The sequence below is a fragment of the Salvelinus alpinus genome, chromosome 11 (genome assembly GCF_045679555.1).
Source record: "Salvelinus alpinus chromosome 11, SLU_Salpinus.1, whole genome shotgun sequence".
Lineage (NCBI taxonomy): Eukaryota > Metazoa > Chordata > Actinopteri > Salmoniformes > Salmonidae > Salvelinus > Salvelinus alpinus.
This window is the reverse complement of record NC_092096.1, coordinates 55,892,355-55,908,636: the sequence shown is the minus strand read 5'-3', so window position 1 is coordinate 55,908,636 and position 16,282 is coordinate 55,892,355. Positions and strand designations below refer to the sequence as shown.

The following is a 16,282-nucleotide window of genomic DNA, read 5'->3' as shown; positions in this document are numbered from 1 at the left end:
CAATGTGAGCTTTCTCTGTGTCATCACGCTATCTTTTATCCCTCCATCTCAGTCATTTTCTCATAGGGATTTTACCCATGACAAACAATGTCAGTATACAACAAGTTATCTTTAAAGATTAGATTCACAGCTATACATAAGACACATTTTCAGGGAATGTTCAGGTCAACAGAAGTTTGAACTTTGACCTCTATGGAACATTTCAGAATTATATGTATAAATTGCTTTAAAAAGGAAATCCTAATACATTTTTAAACATTGTTTGACAAGTGATTCTGAAAGGTTTCTAAGTGATATAATATAACCAACTTTGAAAGCACTAGCTATAGCTTATAGCCTTATAGCCATACAATTCCGTGTAGTTGGGCAGCTAGGTTTTTGGATTGGAACTTTGGTGATAGAGGCACCAAATGTTACATACACAGCTAGATCAGGGTTTAAAAAAATATTTGTATATTTCAGGGCCATCACAGGATTCACACATTAACCCCACAGAAGCCTTTTTTTCCCAATATGGCCGCCAAACAACTCAATCGAGTCTTATTGGATACGTTTCGCATGACCATACCTGTATGAAATATAATTGTAGAATATGCTCAATAATATCTCAAATGTTCATAGCGATGTAGAATACACAACCAAATAAGCCAGGTGTGCCAGATATATAAAGACGTTAAATTATTCACAGAATTGTGGTAAGAATCTACCCAGAAAGCTGAAATATTGCAACTATTGATCATAATATCTTCAGAAATCCGTTATTCGGACAGTTTCTTTTGCATCTTAGGCGTCTCGGGCACCGCTCCAGAATCTCCCATTAGTGTTCAATTGGGTTGAGATCTGGTGACTGATACGCACACACACATACACACACCCTTTAAACCCCCTATGCTCCTTTGAGACCCCTCTTTCAAAGTCACTGAGATCTCTTCTAGCCACGGTAGCCAAAATAATGGGCAACTGGGCATTTTTATACATGACCCTAAGCATTTGAGGTTAATTTCTTAATGAACTTTTGGCAGTGACCTGTATCTGGTAGCATTGAAGATAGGATCCCCTGTATGTTAGCAACCAAGATTCTGCAAAAAAGCTTGAAGTGCTGCTATTTCTCTAGAATAACCTAAAACAATGTATTATATGCAGACATATCAGTGACAATTAAAATATCAAAGACGTGTGTGAAACAAAAGATGGCCTTCACAACTCTAGTTAATCCCCTCTGATTATTTTCAGGTTCCTTGGAACTTGTTTGGCATGGTTTTGGAATGTTAAGGCCCTGAGTCTGTTCCTAGAAGGTCAGATGTCATCTGTTTGGTGGTTGAAGGAGGCCATCGAAACCTCATAAACCATAAATAGAATAGAATACCGACTGACTGCGTTCCATCTCATTCCACCCAAAGTGATAGTAAAAGAGGCAAAGACAATAATAATTGAGAGAGTTCTTGCTGTAGTGTTAGCTTTGGTACTAACTGCAATTTGTGCATGTTGTGTAGAGAAGCAGCAGTGGAAATGCCACTCTGTGTATTTATCAAGACTGGACAGACTAGTTGCCATCGTCAAGATGACACAAAACTATTTTAAAGCTGAGTCACACACCCACCTTCACTGAATATCACTCATCATTCCTCTCCTCTCTCATTTCTTCTATCGCCATTCTCTAAACTCTTGCCCTTTTCAAGTTTTCCTTGTGTAATTGCACCTTGTTCGCCGCTCTCCTAACAACATCACCATTTGCTTCTCTACTATCTTCCTTTTTTAAATGAATTATCACAGGAGACCACAACAAATTTCATTTACAAAAGTATATGAATATTTTGAACAAGCTGCTTTGTTCATTCGTCATGCAATAGTTTGGCTTGCATGACGCACCAGAAGCTGGAGAGATGAGGAAGGGATCAGGGAGAGGAAGTACAGAGCCTGCATGTGGTGAAAAGCCCTGAGGGTGTAGTCAGTAGTCAGTGTCAATGATGTCATGGGTTTGTCTCTTGGTGCTATAATATGAAGTTGCCTCAGGAAGAGACTGAACCAATGGCATTTTTCCATTGCTATCTCCATCCATATCAAGTGCACCCCCTGCAGGGAGGTGAGAGTGGTGGAGAGGTGGGTCGAGGTAAAGGTGGAGGAGGAGGAGGAGGAGGAGGAGGAGGAGGAGGAGGAGAGACAGGGATCAATAGAGAGCGAGTGTGTGAGAGAGAGAGAGAGAGAGAGAGAGGGAGTGGGAGAGAGAGAGAGAGAGAGAGAGAGAGAGAGAGAGAGAGAGAGAGAGAGAGAGAGAGAGAGAGAGAGAGAGAGAGAAAGTGGGGTAGAGAGAGAGGGGGGGAGTGTGGGAGAGACAGGGATCAATAGAGAGTGAGTGTGTGAGAGAGAGAGAGAGAGGGGGGGGGGTAGAGAGAGAGAGAGGGGGGGGGGTGAGGGAGAGACACAGAAGCAGAGGGAGAGAGACGAGAGAGAGAGAGAGGGGGGGTAGAGAGAGAGAGGGGGGGGGGTGAGGGAGAGACAGAAGGAGAGGGAGAGAGATGAGAGAGAGAGTGTTTGCGAGTGAGTGAGTGAGTGAGTGAGTGAGTGAGTGAGTGAGTGAGTGAGTGAGTGAGTGAGTGAGTGAGTGAGAGAGAGTGAGTGAGTGAGTGAGTGAGTGAGTGAGTGAGTGAGTGAGTGAGTGAGTGAGTGAGTGAGTGAGTGAGTGAGTGAGTGAGTGAGTGAATGAGCGAGTGAGCGAGTGAGTGAGTGAGTGAGTGAGTGAGTGAGTGAGTGAGTGAGTGAGTGAGCGAGTGAGCGAGCGAGCAAGTGGGTAGCAGAGAGCTCAAACTGTGTAGGTGGTTATAAACTAACAGTAAACAAGGTGTTCACTGAATATCTCTGTGTTGCAGTACTTGATACCACATAAACAGTTCACATGCGAAGGAGTGTTCAAACAGGTGGTGGATCAGCTATTAGTCTTCAACACCTGTCCATGTTGCTTCATTTTATGTTTGATTGATAGTGATTGATAGTGAGTCTGACAAGTGCATTGACCAATAGCCTCTGTTTTTGTGTGGAAGAGCTCTCTCTAGAGACAAAGATGGTGTACGGCAGTGCCGTCAAAAACTAGACTTTGTAACTGATATTTCCACACTATAAGGTCGAAATAACACTCTGAAATTGTAGAAATTATGGTAATGTCCTTTTTGTGAAAGAGGAAGCCATTGTTATTTTCATGAAATAAACACAGTGATTTATTAGGCATACAGTGATGATTTTAAAATACAATCAAAAAGTCTGCATGGGGGCTTTAATGTCTTACAGGTCCTGGAACATTGGCGCCCTGTTTTTCAACTACTTGAAACTACCTTTAATCTGTGGTTTTGATTTGCTCTGTTGCAGAAGCTGGTGAAAGGTGAATGCATCGTACCAGTGTGTATGGAAAGATAGACGCAGGATGTGAGGCTAACACAGATGTGAGCATTTATCTGTGTGTCTAACCAGAAGAAGAACATACAAAATGGTTTGCACCAAAATGTATGTTGCAATGGTTTTGAATTGATCTACAAGCCTCTTTATTAAAGTAGTGAATTTAAGGATATTTTTAATACATGACAATAAAATCAGATGCTCGTCCATCAGATACGAACTGCACATACTGCTTAGCAGAAGGTATGGTATCTATAGCTCACATACTGCAGTATCAGCAACAGCCCACTCTATCTCAGTGGGCCAAAACCATTCGATTTCTATGGCCTGACTCCAACAACCGGTCCCAGCCCACTGCCCATCAGTTCCTTTCTTATCTCGATTCTCTTGTCTTCCTCTCTAACAGGGAATTTCAGTTCTGTTCTTTTGGTTCATACATGCCCCTTGGCCCAGGCAAGCTCTTTTTGCTGTGTTGTGTTGCCCAAATTTGCCTACCGCCAACCGCACTGTCAGTGACTGAAACTGTGTGAGCTGATGACCTTCCGTTTCAGAGGCCCTGGAGACAAACAGGCGCCATGTCAGGCTGTTGTGTTGACAAACAATACCCACTAGCTACTTGCATCTGTGCACAGTGTCCGAGTGGAAGCTTATTACACTGTCATTACATTATCATGGTGACCTGGCAGGATATATATTCATATTAGAATAATAATATAATAATATACCATCCTAATAGTAATACATCAATAAAGCAATTGCTAAATGAAAGGGCAATTCCACCCCCCCCCCCAAAAAAAATATGAAGTTTAAAAGTTCTACACAATGACATCGTCATAAGTTACATTTTAAAAACAGTGATTTTCAAGCACTATGAAATTCGCGGTGATGTGGGGACCAAGGAAATACCCTCTCTCTGGCTAGAAACTCGTTGCAGGTTTTGAAAATCACTGTTTTTCTTCATTATAATCCATACCCTGTCATGTCAAAGAGAAGCATTTTTTAGGACCTTTCTTGTCATCTTTTTAACCACAAATCATAGAAACTTTCTGTTTTCACATACAGTATGTAGACACTGGTATGGTGCTGGAGATAATGAACATGAGGTTGAAAAGTGGTGGAATTGCCCTTTAATGTATGACCATTAATCAATTAAGAAGGCCCTTTAGTTTACCCTTACCTCTATGCCATATTGTTTCCTGACAGACACTCTCATGGCCAGCGAGGCAGGAGGCACACACATCCCCCAAAGCACAAACATCCCTGGGGTAGCTTGTCTTTTCAGTTCGCTGCAGCTAGCAACTGGAACGAGCTGCAACAAACACTCAAACTGGACAGTTTTATCTCAATCTCTTCATTCAAAGACTCAATCATGGACACTCTTACTGACAGTTGTGGCTGCTTTACGTGATGTATTGTTGTCTCTACCTTCTTGCCCTTTGTGCTGTTGTCTGTGCCCAATAATGTTTGTACCATGTTTTGTGCTGCTACCATGTTGTGCTGCTGCCATGTTGTTGTCATATTGTGTTGCTACCATACTGTGTTGTCATGTGTTGCTGCCATGCTATGTTGTTGTCTTAGGTCTCTCTTTATGTTGTGTTGTGTTGTCTCTCTTGTTGTGATGTGTGCTTATTTGTATTTTTAATCCCAGCCCCCATCCCCGCAGGAGGCCTTTTGCCTTTTGGTAGGCCGTCATTGTAAATAAGAATTTGTTCTTAACTGACTTGCCTAGTTAAATAAAATAAATAAATTAAACATATCTGATACAGTCCAGCAGGGGAAGACAGGGGCAACCCCCCACCACACTGGTTGTCTTACACAGGCAGACACCACAGGGCACAGCAACCGGGAGACAGACATTCACATATGTATGTACGCACGCACGCACATACACACAAACACATACGTTCTTGTTTTGGTTTACGACCAGCAGTTTTCCATCAGTTAAAGAAATGACACAGGACAAATTCCACTGGTGAATCTTTCACTTGGGTTGACCCAGCCTAAATACAGCCTAAATACAGCCTAAATACAATGTCTCAGGGTCTCAGGGTCCATCGCTGACCAGTGGAGAATGAGTCATACAGTTACAGATGTCTTTAAAATGAGTTCAATTCATTGGAAACTGTCGTGTTAAAATACCATACAATATGACTGTATGTGTTGCTTACTGACTTGAAGCTTGTTGCTAAGTCAGACTCACAGACAGGGGTGTTGATGGCTAGTTCCTGATGTGAAGACTGGGTTCCCGTACAGTCGTCTCCTGATCAGTGTTCACCCGTATCTCAGTACTCTCAGACTACAGTCCGTGCTATCATGTTTAACCTCTCTGTTCCTCGTCCTTACCAGGGGTGTACAGTGTAAACAGACAGAAACCACATGGAGTAAACAGCAGTGGACTCACGTTCCCACGGAAGCTTACAAGGATTTGCTGACCTGACTGTAGTTTGTGTCGTATTTCTTTTCAATTGGTGATATTTTATGCCAAAGGACTTTGGCATAAAGTAAAACTAAAAACCAGATTGAGGTTGAGATCTCCATGATGAATAAAACAACTGAACATCCATTACAGTACTGCGCCATCACTTTACAACTGTGATTTAATGTTGTTGTTTGATGATTTAACTGATGCCAAGGCCCAGCAGTGTGTGTGTGTGATCTGTCATTGAGATTCCCTCATGACTCTCAAGTCAGGGTTAGATGATAGAGATACAGTGCAGGTTATTTTGCAGCAAAGGCATTTCATCAACTTGTGCCTCTCCGCGTCAGTTTTGGGAAAGAGTGGTTTACAGCAGATTTCTCTCCCAGTGGGAAGAACTGAAGAGAGAGAGAATGAGATCCACTGAGCCATTCAATTACACATGTGTATGTCTTTAAACACATGACAGATTCATCATAGTTATGCTATGTTTGGATGTTGACGATGACCTTTCCCAGGCCTGTAGGACACTTTGTACAGAAATAAGTTGGAGTTTGAGTTCAAGTTCAAGTTTAGGTTTAACTAGGCAGCGGGGTTAACTTACAGCAACTGCTTTATAGTCAACAAATACAATGAATATGTCTTCATTGGCATTTATAATTTACAGCACTTACTAAATAGGCATGCTCACCTTTGCACCGACACGTACGGAGCATGTCCCTCACAGACCATTTGGCGAGTTAACTTAATCATTGTTCCCATTTTGTCATAAATGTTGAAATGCTGCAACAACGCGTTACTGATCAACCCCTGAGAACACAACAGTCCCTTCAAAAGGTGTGAAGTACATTCACTGTTTAATATCGGTTAGTCATTGACCTTGTGATGTTCAGGTGTCATAAATCTACAGAACTGACAACATGCAGGCATGAACGACTTACCTATGTAATGCAGAAAGTGTATTGTAAACTCACATATAATATACTGCATACTGTATTGTACCTGTGCTGTCGCACCAAATGGAGACCATGACGACCAGCAGGAGAGACACACAGATGATCTTGGACATGATGATGGCAGCCGTGGACACTGGACAAAGTGGGTCTTTACTCTTGGTAATGTCTCAGTAGTGTTTCAGTGAAATAGTACATTTCCTCTTAAGACCTCCTGTGTAGATTATCTGGAAATACTCACCAACCCCTTGCCTCTCTGTCAACTCTCCATGGGTCATATTTGTGTTCTTGCCAGGCAGAGAAAGAGATAGGTCTGCACAGACGGTAGGGGCTTTTTGTTTTCGTCTACCACGGGCCTGCCTTCCCAGCTGATATGTGATGATGAAGGGGCTAGAAAAGGCAGGACAACAGGATGTGAAACAGAAAAACCCACAAAGACCCATCTATGGCTAGCCTCAATGCTGCAAGAGCTGTTGTGGTGGTGGTGGTTAAGACTGAGTGGGGCTGTGTTTATAGTAATCTGGTAAAGATTCAATCCACTAGGAATCTGTAACTAGGGCTACAATATGCAAGGTGGGTGATCATTGCCCAACCATTAGTTGTTGCATTTTTACCAATGGGTTTCCAATCTGTAACTATTCAAAGAAAGGCCTCCACATGTAAAATGTGCATTTCTTTCTCTGATTATATCTGTTTACCTGGAATTTATCAGTCATTGTGTGTGCTCTCTGCAATCATATCACATTATTCAAGATTTATAAACTATTTTTAAAATAAAATATTAACATTTACTACATAGGCCTACAGACCCTTCACAAACCCTTTACAGAAGGTAAAGGGCTACCATTGAATTCTGCAAAAAGAATACACAAAAAGAACGGAGGTTGGCACAAGATGGAGGGAAAGTTGGAGCATAACTAACACAATTACAGTTAACAAAAATGTACAGTATAAACTAATGTATAGAATTTATTATACAAGAGACAAAATTCACAAATTCTACAGCACAACGCCAGAGTCATGTCTTAAGTTTAAACTAATAATGACGCCACAATCCATGCTTTCTGGTAAAGCTATAAAGTCCGGAAGTTGTGGGCGGAGCTAGAAAGTTGGTTGTCAGAAGTATTACAATGTAAACTTACTTTTAATCCATCTGTCTACATATTTCAAGTATTGCATATGGGGGTGTAGTGAGATACCCAATGGGCTGGCGATTCTCTTTTCATCACTCATCTTGTCACGCCCTGGCCATAGAGAGGCTTTTATTCTCTATTTTGGTTAGGCCAGGGTGTGACTAGGGTGGGCATTCTAGTTTCTTTATTTCTATGTTTTCTGTTTCTATGTTTTGGCTGGGTATGGTTCTCAATCAGGGACAGCTGTCTATCGTTGTCTCTGATTGGGAATCATACTTAGGCAGCCTGTTTTTCCACCTTAGTTGTGGGTAGTTGTCTTTGTTGGTGGCCTGTATAGCCCTAGTAAGCTTCATGTTTGTTTTTGTTGTTTCTTGTTTTGTTAGTGACATTTATAATAAAGAACAATGTACGCTCACCACGCTGCACCTTGGTCCGGTCATTTCCCTGACGATCTTGAAAAAATGTATACTAAAAACTTGGAAATCAATCTGTCATCATTAACACAATGGAAAAATCTATGATTTACAGTGCCTTGCAAAAGTATTCATCCCCCTTGGCGTTTTTTCTATTTTGTTGCATTACAACCTGTAATTTAAATCGATTTTTATTTGGGTTTCATGTAATGGATATACACAAAATAGTCCAAATTGGTGAAGTGAAATTAAAAAAAAAGACTTGTTTCAACAAAAAAAAATTATTAAATAAACTTAAAAGCGGTGCGTGCATATGTATACACGCCCTTTAATATGAAGCCCCTAAATATGATCTAGTGCAACCAATTACCTTCAGAAGTCACATAATTAGTTAAGTAAAGTCCACTTGTGTGCAATCTAAGTGCCACATGATCTGTCATATGATATATATATCTATACCTGTTCTGAAAGACCCCAGAGTTTGCAACACCACTAAGCAAGCGGCACCACCAAGCAAGCGGCACCATGAAGACCAAGGAGCTCTCCAAACAGGTCAGGGAGAAAGTTGTGGAGAAGTACAGATCAGGGTTGGGTTATAAAAAAATATCTGAAACTTTGAATATCCCACAGAGCTCCATTAAATCCATTATTAAAAAATGGAAAGAATATGGCATCACAAACCTGCCAAGAGAGGGCCGCCCACCAAAACTCACGGACCAGGAAAGGAGGGCATTAATCAGAGAGGCAACAAAGAGACCAAAGATAACCCTGAAGGAGCTGCAAAGCTCCACAGTGGAGATTGGAGTATCTGTTCATAGGACCACCTTAAGTCATACACTCCACAGAGCTGGGCTTTATGGAAGAGTGGCCAGAAAAATCCATCGCTTAAAGAAAAAAATTGGTGTTCGCCAAAAGGCATGTGGGATACTCCCCAAACATATGGAAGAAGGTACTCTTGTCAGATGAGACTACAATTTAGTTTTTTGGCCATCAAGGAAAACGCTATGTCTGGCGCAAACCCAACACCTCCCATCATCCTGAGAACACCACCCTGCCGATGTTGGCAGGGACTGGGAAACTGGTCAGAATTTAAGGAATGATGGATGGCGCTAAATACAGGGAAATTCTTGAGGGAAACCTGTTTCAGTCTTCCAGAGATTTGAGACTGGGATGGAGGTTCACCTTCCAGCAGGACACTAAGCATACTGCTAAAGCAACACTCGAGTGGTTTAAGGGGAAACATTTAAATGTCTTGGAATGGCCTAGTCAAAGCTCAGACCTCAATCCAATTGATGAGAATCTGTGGTATGACTTAAAGATTGCTGTACACCAGCGGAGCTGGAGGATCTGGAGCTGGAGCAGTTTAGGAGCTGGAGCAGTTTTGCCTTGAAGAATGGGAAAAAATCCCAGTGGCTAGACGTGCCAAGCTTCTAGAGACATACCCCATGAAACTTGCAGCTGTAATTGCTGCAAAAGGTGGCTATACAAAGTATTGACTTTGGGGGGTGAATAGTTATGCATGCTCAAGATTTCCGTTTTTTTGTCTTATTCCTTGTTTGTTTCACAGTAAAAAACATTTTGCATCTTCAAAATGATAGGCATGTTGTGTAAATCAAATGATACAAACCCCCCCAAAATCAATTTTTAATTCCAGGTTGTAAGGCAACAAAATAGGAAAAATGCCAATGGGGTGAATACTTTTGCAAGCCACTGTAATATTGAAATAGCATGGGAAACCGAGAAAAACGAATTGGTAGAATTTAAGACTAAGTGGCAGTCACTGGGGATAGGGGTGTGAGTGTGCGGGGGTAGATTAGATGTAGTCATTGTTTGTGTGTGTCTGTGTACGTTTTTGTTCGTGTAAATGTGTATCTGTAGTGGGGGGGAATGAAAAGAATTGGGAAAAATATAGTATATACAGTACCAGTCACACTAACTCATTCCAGGGTTTTTCTTTATTTTGACTATTTTCTAAATTGTAGAATAATAGCTAAGAAATCAAAACTATGAAATAACACTAGGCAAGTCAGTTAAGAACAACTTCTTATTTACAATGATGGCCTACCGGAGGAACAGTGGGTTAACTGGCAAAAGGCCTCCTGCGGGGATGTGGGCTGGGATTCAAAATAAAATAAAATAAAAATATATATTTAGGACATAACACACATCATGACAAGAGAGACAAAACAAGACTACATAAAGAGAGACCTAAGACAACAACATAGCAACACATGACAACACAGCATGGTAGCAGCACAAAATGGCAGCAGCACAACATGGTAGCAGCACAAAACATGGTACAAACCTTATTGGGCACAGACAACAGCACAAAGGGCAAGAAGGTAGAGACAACAATACATCACGCAAAGCAGCCACAACTGTCAGTAAGAGTGTCCATGATTGAGTCTTTGAATGAAGAGATTGAGATAAAACTGTCCAGTTTGAGTGTTTGTTGCAGCTCGTTCCAGTTGCTAGCTGCAGCGAACTGAAAAGACGAGGAACCCAGGGATGTGTGTGCTTTGTGACTGGCAAAACGGGTGTTGTATGTGGAGGATGAGGGCTGCAGTAGATCTCTCAGATAGGAGGGAGTGAGGCCTAAGAGGGTTTTATAAATAAGCATCAACCAGTGGGTCTTGCGACGGTATACAGAGTTGACCAGTTTACAGAGGAGTATAGAGTGCAGTGATGTGTCCTATAAGGAGCATTGGTGGCACCCTTACCTGCCGATCTATAAATTACGTCTCCATAATCTAGCAGGGGTAGGATGGTCATCTGAACCAGGTTTAGATTGGTAGCTGGGGTGAATAAGGAGCGATTACGATAGAGGAAGCTGATTCAAGCTGATTCTATACCATTTTACAGAGGCCAGATCATGAAGGAAGGCTTGCTCATTAAAGCTTTTTTAGCAAGCGTCTATGAAAAATCAGGACAGGTCGATTCACTGAGCAGCCATTACGAACACAGGCTGTAAAACAGTGATCACTAAGGTCATTACAGAAAACACCAGACTGATACCTATCAGGATTATTTGTGAGGATAACATCGAGGAGAGTAGCCTTTTCTGGGTGTTTGGAGTCATACCTTGTGGGATTGGTAATAATCTGAGAAGGATTTAGTGAGTCCCATTGCTTTAGGACTTGGTCAGGTGGATTAAGCATGTCCCAGTTTAGGTCACCAGCAGGACAAATTCAGACTTAGTGTAAGGGGCCAGGAGAGAGCTCAGGGCAGGTAGGGTACAGGCCGGTGCAGATGGAGGACGATAGCACAAAGCAACAGTCAACAAAGAGCTATTTGAAAGTTTAATGCTTAAAACCAGCAAATCAAATTGTTTGGGGACAAACTTGGTGGAGACAACCGAGCACTGAAGGTGATCCTTGGTAAAGATTGCCACTACCCCGCCTTTGGAAGATCTGTCTTGCCAAAAAAAGTTATAATCAGAAAGGTTAACTTCAGTATTCACAACACTCTTGGAATCATGCAGTAACCAAAAAAGTGAAATATATATTTTCTATTTGATATTCTTCAAAGTAGCCACCCTTTGCATTGATGACAGCTTTGCACACTCTTGGCATTCTCTCATCCAGCTTTATAAGGTTGTCACCTGGAATGCATTTCAATGAACAGGTGTGCCTCGTTAAAAGTTAATTTGTTGAATTTCCTTCCTTCCTTTGAGCCAATCAGTTGTGTTGTGACAAGGTTGGGGTAGTATACAGAAGATAGCCCTATTTGGTAAAATACTAAGTCCATATTATGTCAGGAACAGCTCAAATAAGCCAAGGGAAACAACAGTCCATCATTACATTAAGACATGAAGGTCTTAATAGCCCAAATAAATGCTTCACAGAGTTCAAGTAACAGATACATCTCAACATCAACTGTTCAGAGGAGACTGCGTGAATTAGGCCTTCATGGTTGAATTGCTGCAAAGAAACCACTACTAAAGGACACCAATAAGAAGAAGAGACTTGCTTGGGCCAAGAAACACGAGAAATGGACATTAGACCGGTGAGAATCTGTCCTTTGGTCATGATGTGTCCAAATTTGAGATTTTTGGTTCCAACCGCCATGTCTTTGTGAGACGCAGAGTAGGTGAACAGATGATCTCTGCAAGTGTGGTTCCCACCATGAAGCTTGGAGGAGGAGGTGTGATGGTGTGGGGGTGCTCTGCTGGTGAAACTGTCTGTAATTTATTTAGACTTCAAGGCACACTTAACTAGCATGGCTGCCACAGCATTCTGCAGTGATATGCCATCCCATCTGGTTTGTGTTTAGTGGGAATATCATTTGTTTTTCAACAGGAAAATGACCCAAAACACACCTCCAGGCTGTGTAAGGGCTATTTGACCAAGAAGGAGAGTGATGAAGTGCTGCATCAGATGACCTGGCCTCCACAATCACCTGACCTCAACCCAATTGAGATGGTTTGGGATGAGTTGGACTGCAGAATAAAGGAAAAGTAGCCAACAAGTGCTCAGCATATGTTGTATCTCCTTCAAGACTGTTGGAAAAGCATTCCTCATGAAGCTGCTTGAGAGCATGCCAAAAGTGTGCAAAGGTGGCTACTTTGAAGAATCTAAAATCTAAAATATATTTTGATTTATTTAACACTTTTTTTTGGCTACTACATGCTTCCATGTGTTATGGCATAGCTTTGATGTCATCACTATTATTCTAGAAAATAGTAAAAATAAAGAAAACCCTTGAATGAGTAGGTGTGTCCAAACTTTTTTATCTGCCATTTGACCTCAATGCATCTGGAAGAAACCAGCTACCGCAGATGAGTCACCTATTTTATGTGGTCGGTGCGTTATTGGTTATGCATATATTGCGTGGATGGCGCGGGTAGGTTCTATTACACCCACGTTTCAATACAGTCCCTCGCAGTGACGTAGAAAGAGCAATGCGTGTGAGTCAGAACAACTAGGAAATCCCCCAGTGAGAGTTACGACAGAAGGTGCTGTTCCTTTAAGCGGAGACTTCCTAAAACAAGCACGACACGGAGCAGATAAACAACAACTGCGGGGGTAGAATAACACCGAATAGACCGTTTACCGGGATTCATCTTGTTCATACAAACGACGGATCTTTAAGGTAATAGTGTTGTTTATAGCTGGACTATTATACACAAAACGTCTGTTAATTATTAGTTATAAGGAAAAGGGTACATGGGTACGCTTTCTTATAGCCCAGGCCGGCATGGCAAATATGGACATTGACATGACACACACAACACTTTACACTTAAGTCCAGAAATGTATCCATATTGTATAGGCTATTGCAACACGATGTTTATGTGTACAGGTAGGCCACTATATAATTCATAGGCTCAATGTGAGTAATTATGTAGCTAAGAGACTTCGTCAATACTGTTGTTTCATCGGAAAACGAGCTTCTCCCGTTATGCGTACTTTATTTGGTTAATACTCATGAACGCAACTAATTTCATGGCAACTATTTCCCCATCCGTAGGTGTGTCAAAGCACTATATCTGCTGATTTCGCGTATCAAAAATCCCAGAACACCATTGCGGAAGTAAACCCAACCTCGACGTGAGAAGAGGGGGACACCAAGTGGACTCAACGGAGAAATACTGCGCGCGACCTTCTGTATGGGAGAGATGTACGGATCGTCAGGAATGCCAGATCTGATTCCATCGAATGGCCCGCGACAGCCCGGTCCGGCCGGCCAGTTCAACCCGGGACATAGGCAGGTAGCACAGAATGGGCATGAGAGGCCCAACCCCCAGAGACTAGGGCAGCGGGCGCCCAAACTCGGACAAATTGGTCGTTCCAAGAAAGGTGAGTAAAGTGGAAATATTCCTCTCCCTGTACACCCACATATTTTGAGAAAGAGATATATGCCTACTGTATTGCGATTTTGTGGTTATGTCAGGTTTTATGAGTATAGACCAAGATAGAGACATTTAAAACCAGAATCTGTCATCTTTTTAGCCTCCCCCACAACTATATAATCTTATCAAAATAGGAATAAAATATGATTATTCTCAACCTTATTGACACTCGTATGAGCAGATATTCAACTAATTGTCACCTTTCTCTTTCCCAGTGGACCTAGGGGATGAGGACGTGGATGACATCATGAATAATAATAGCCAATAATAATGTTCCGTGTCCCTCAACCTCTCACCCATCTCCTAAACCACACCACATGTGCCAATGAAGATCTTCGAAGCCAAACTCAACTGAATCAATTTGACCTTGATCAATCAACTTTACAAGTGACCTCCCCTGAAGCTTGGCCTAGGATATCATAGCTGAAAAGCTCATCGTGGCACATTGAGGGACAGTTCTATTGCCGGAATTCTAGACATTAGTTCTAGACATTAATTTTAGGATTCTATAGACCTTTGCATCAAAAGCTTGTATATTGCGGTTAACTTGTCTGTTGTTATACTGTGAATGAATTGTACTGAAACTTGTTCTGCTCTTATTACCTCTGTAGTGGACTATCTGCACTTGGGAAAGTACAGTGTGGCTTGTCTTTAAAGCTTCTAAAGGGCTATATTTGAAAAAAAGTTGCACTCTTTAAATGATAAGGTAAAATGGAGTAGGAGTGCTGATCTAGGATCAGGTCCCCACTTGTCTATAGAATCTTATTTAATATCATCTAAAAGGCAAGTCTGATCTTAGATCAGCACACAGAGGCTATGAATACAGTTTTCTTGGTTACTGATTTTACAAGGTGGATGTTGTGTAGAAGAAGGCAGGACGGAAGCCTGTTAATGTTCCACCTGTACGTTACATGTTGAGTTACTGACAGTTGTGATTTAACCTAAATCTGTGGTTCTCTCACCTTGTGGAGTATCAGGTTACTGCTGAATGATCACTGTTTTGGAATGCAGGGACAGTTGGAAAAGGTTACTACTGATCATTTATATTTACAAAAAAAATATTGTTTTGGTTTATTACCTTGTTATAAATCAATTATGGATGGCTATTATTTTCCAGCACATTTTTTTAAAGAGTTGATATAATATATGGTTTGTTGTTTTTCTTATGTTATTGCGTAATGGTGCACTTTGTGGGAATGACTGTTAAATATGTGACGATGAAACTTTACATATGTCTATGCACGGATTCTATTTAAGCATCAACAAGTCAGGGCATACTTCCTGTCCAGAAGGGCTAATTTCTTCTTCGTTGTTTAAATGTTTCTATCATAACGGTTGAGTCCCAAATGGCACCCTATTCCCTACATAGGTCCTATGGGCCATAGTCGAAAGTAGTGCACTATATAGGGAATAGGGTGCCGTTTGGGACACATACAATATTTCACGTGGACTATAAGGACAATGTTGACCTAACTAATGCCTGTAACTTTCTTGTACACTGGTCACTACTTTCAGTGAAACGTTGCATTTCACAGCATAGCTAATAGTGGCGCTGTCATGATCACATGGCTTAAATGGATGTAATTGTTATGTGCATTGAGAATGTTTGCATGAAAATTTGATGATTTTTGCATAATAATTCATTATTGGTAATAAAGGAGGGAAGAGCTTTTCTTTTTTAATGGAACATTTATTATATCATTATGATTGAAATGCAACCTCCAGAATTACACTCGCCCCTGTCGTACTTCAAAACAGCCAAATACGAGCCCCCATGTCGAACCAAATACGACAAAGAACACACATCACCCGTTGTATTATATTCCTGTTGTGTATTTTATTATCAGAGATGTTCCATATTGGGATATTGACAGTTATAACATTGCATTTCAACTGTTGTTATGAGAAAACAAGAACCATTGGATAAACTTTCAATAAAAGAAAAACGGGCTAGATATACAAATTGTAGAAGAACATGTATTATGTAGTAAGCTACATGGCCATTAATAAAAATAAAAATTTCTAGAAACCTTTTGGACATCTTACAACCATAGAAATATAATTACTATTTAGTAATCTAGTTACTATTACTATCTAATAATTGTATTTCTATGCTTACAACATCACCT

The 16,282-nt window shown here is 41.1% G+C and overlaps 1 protein-coding gene across 1 annotated transcript; it reads left to right on the top strand.

The window, feature by feature from the left end:
- Window positions 1–13,255: 13,255 nt before the first annotated feature.
- LOC139534469 (uncharacterized) lies at window positions 13,256–15,825 on the top strand. Its single transcript, XM_071333642.1, has 3 exons — window positions 13,256–13,393; window positions 13,772–14,100; window positions 14,369–15,825. Exons 2-3 carry the CDS (start codon window positions 13,911–13,913, stop codon window positions 14,419–14,421), a joined length of 243 nt encoding a protein of 80 aa, XP_071189743.1. The 5' UTR covers window positions 13,256–13,393; window positions 13,772–13,910; the 3' UTR covers window positions 14,422–15,825.
- The last annotated feature ends 457 nt before the right edge of the window (window positions 15,826–16,282 follow it).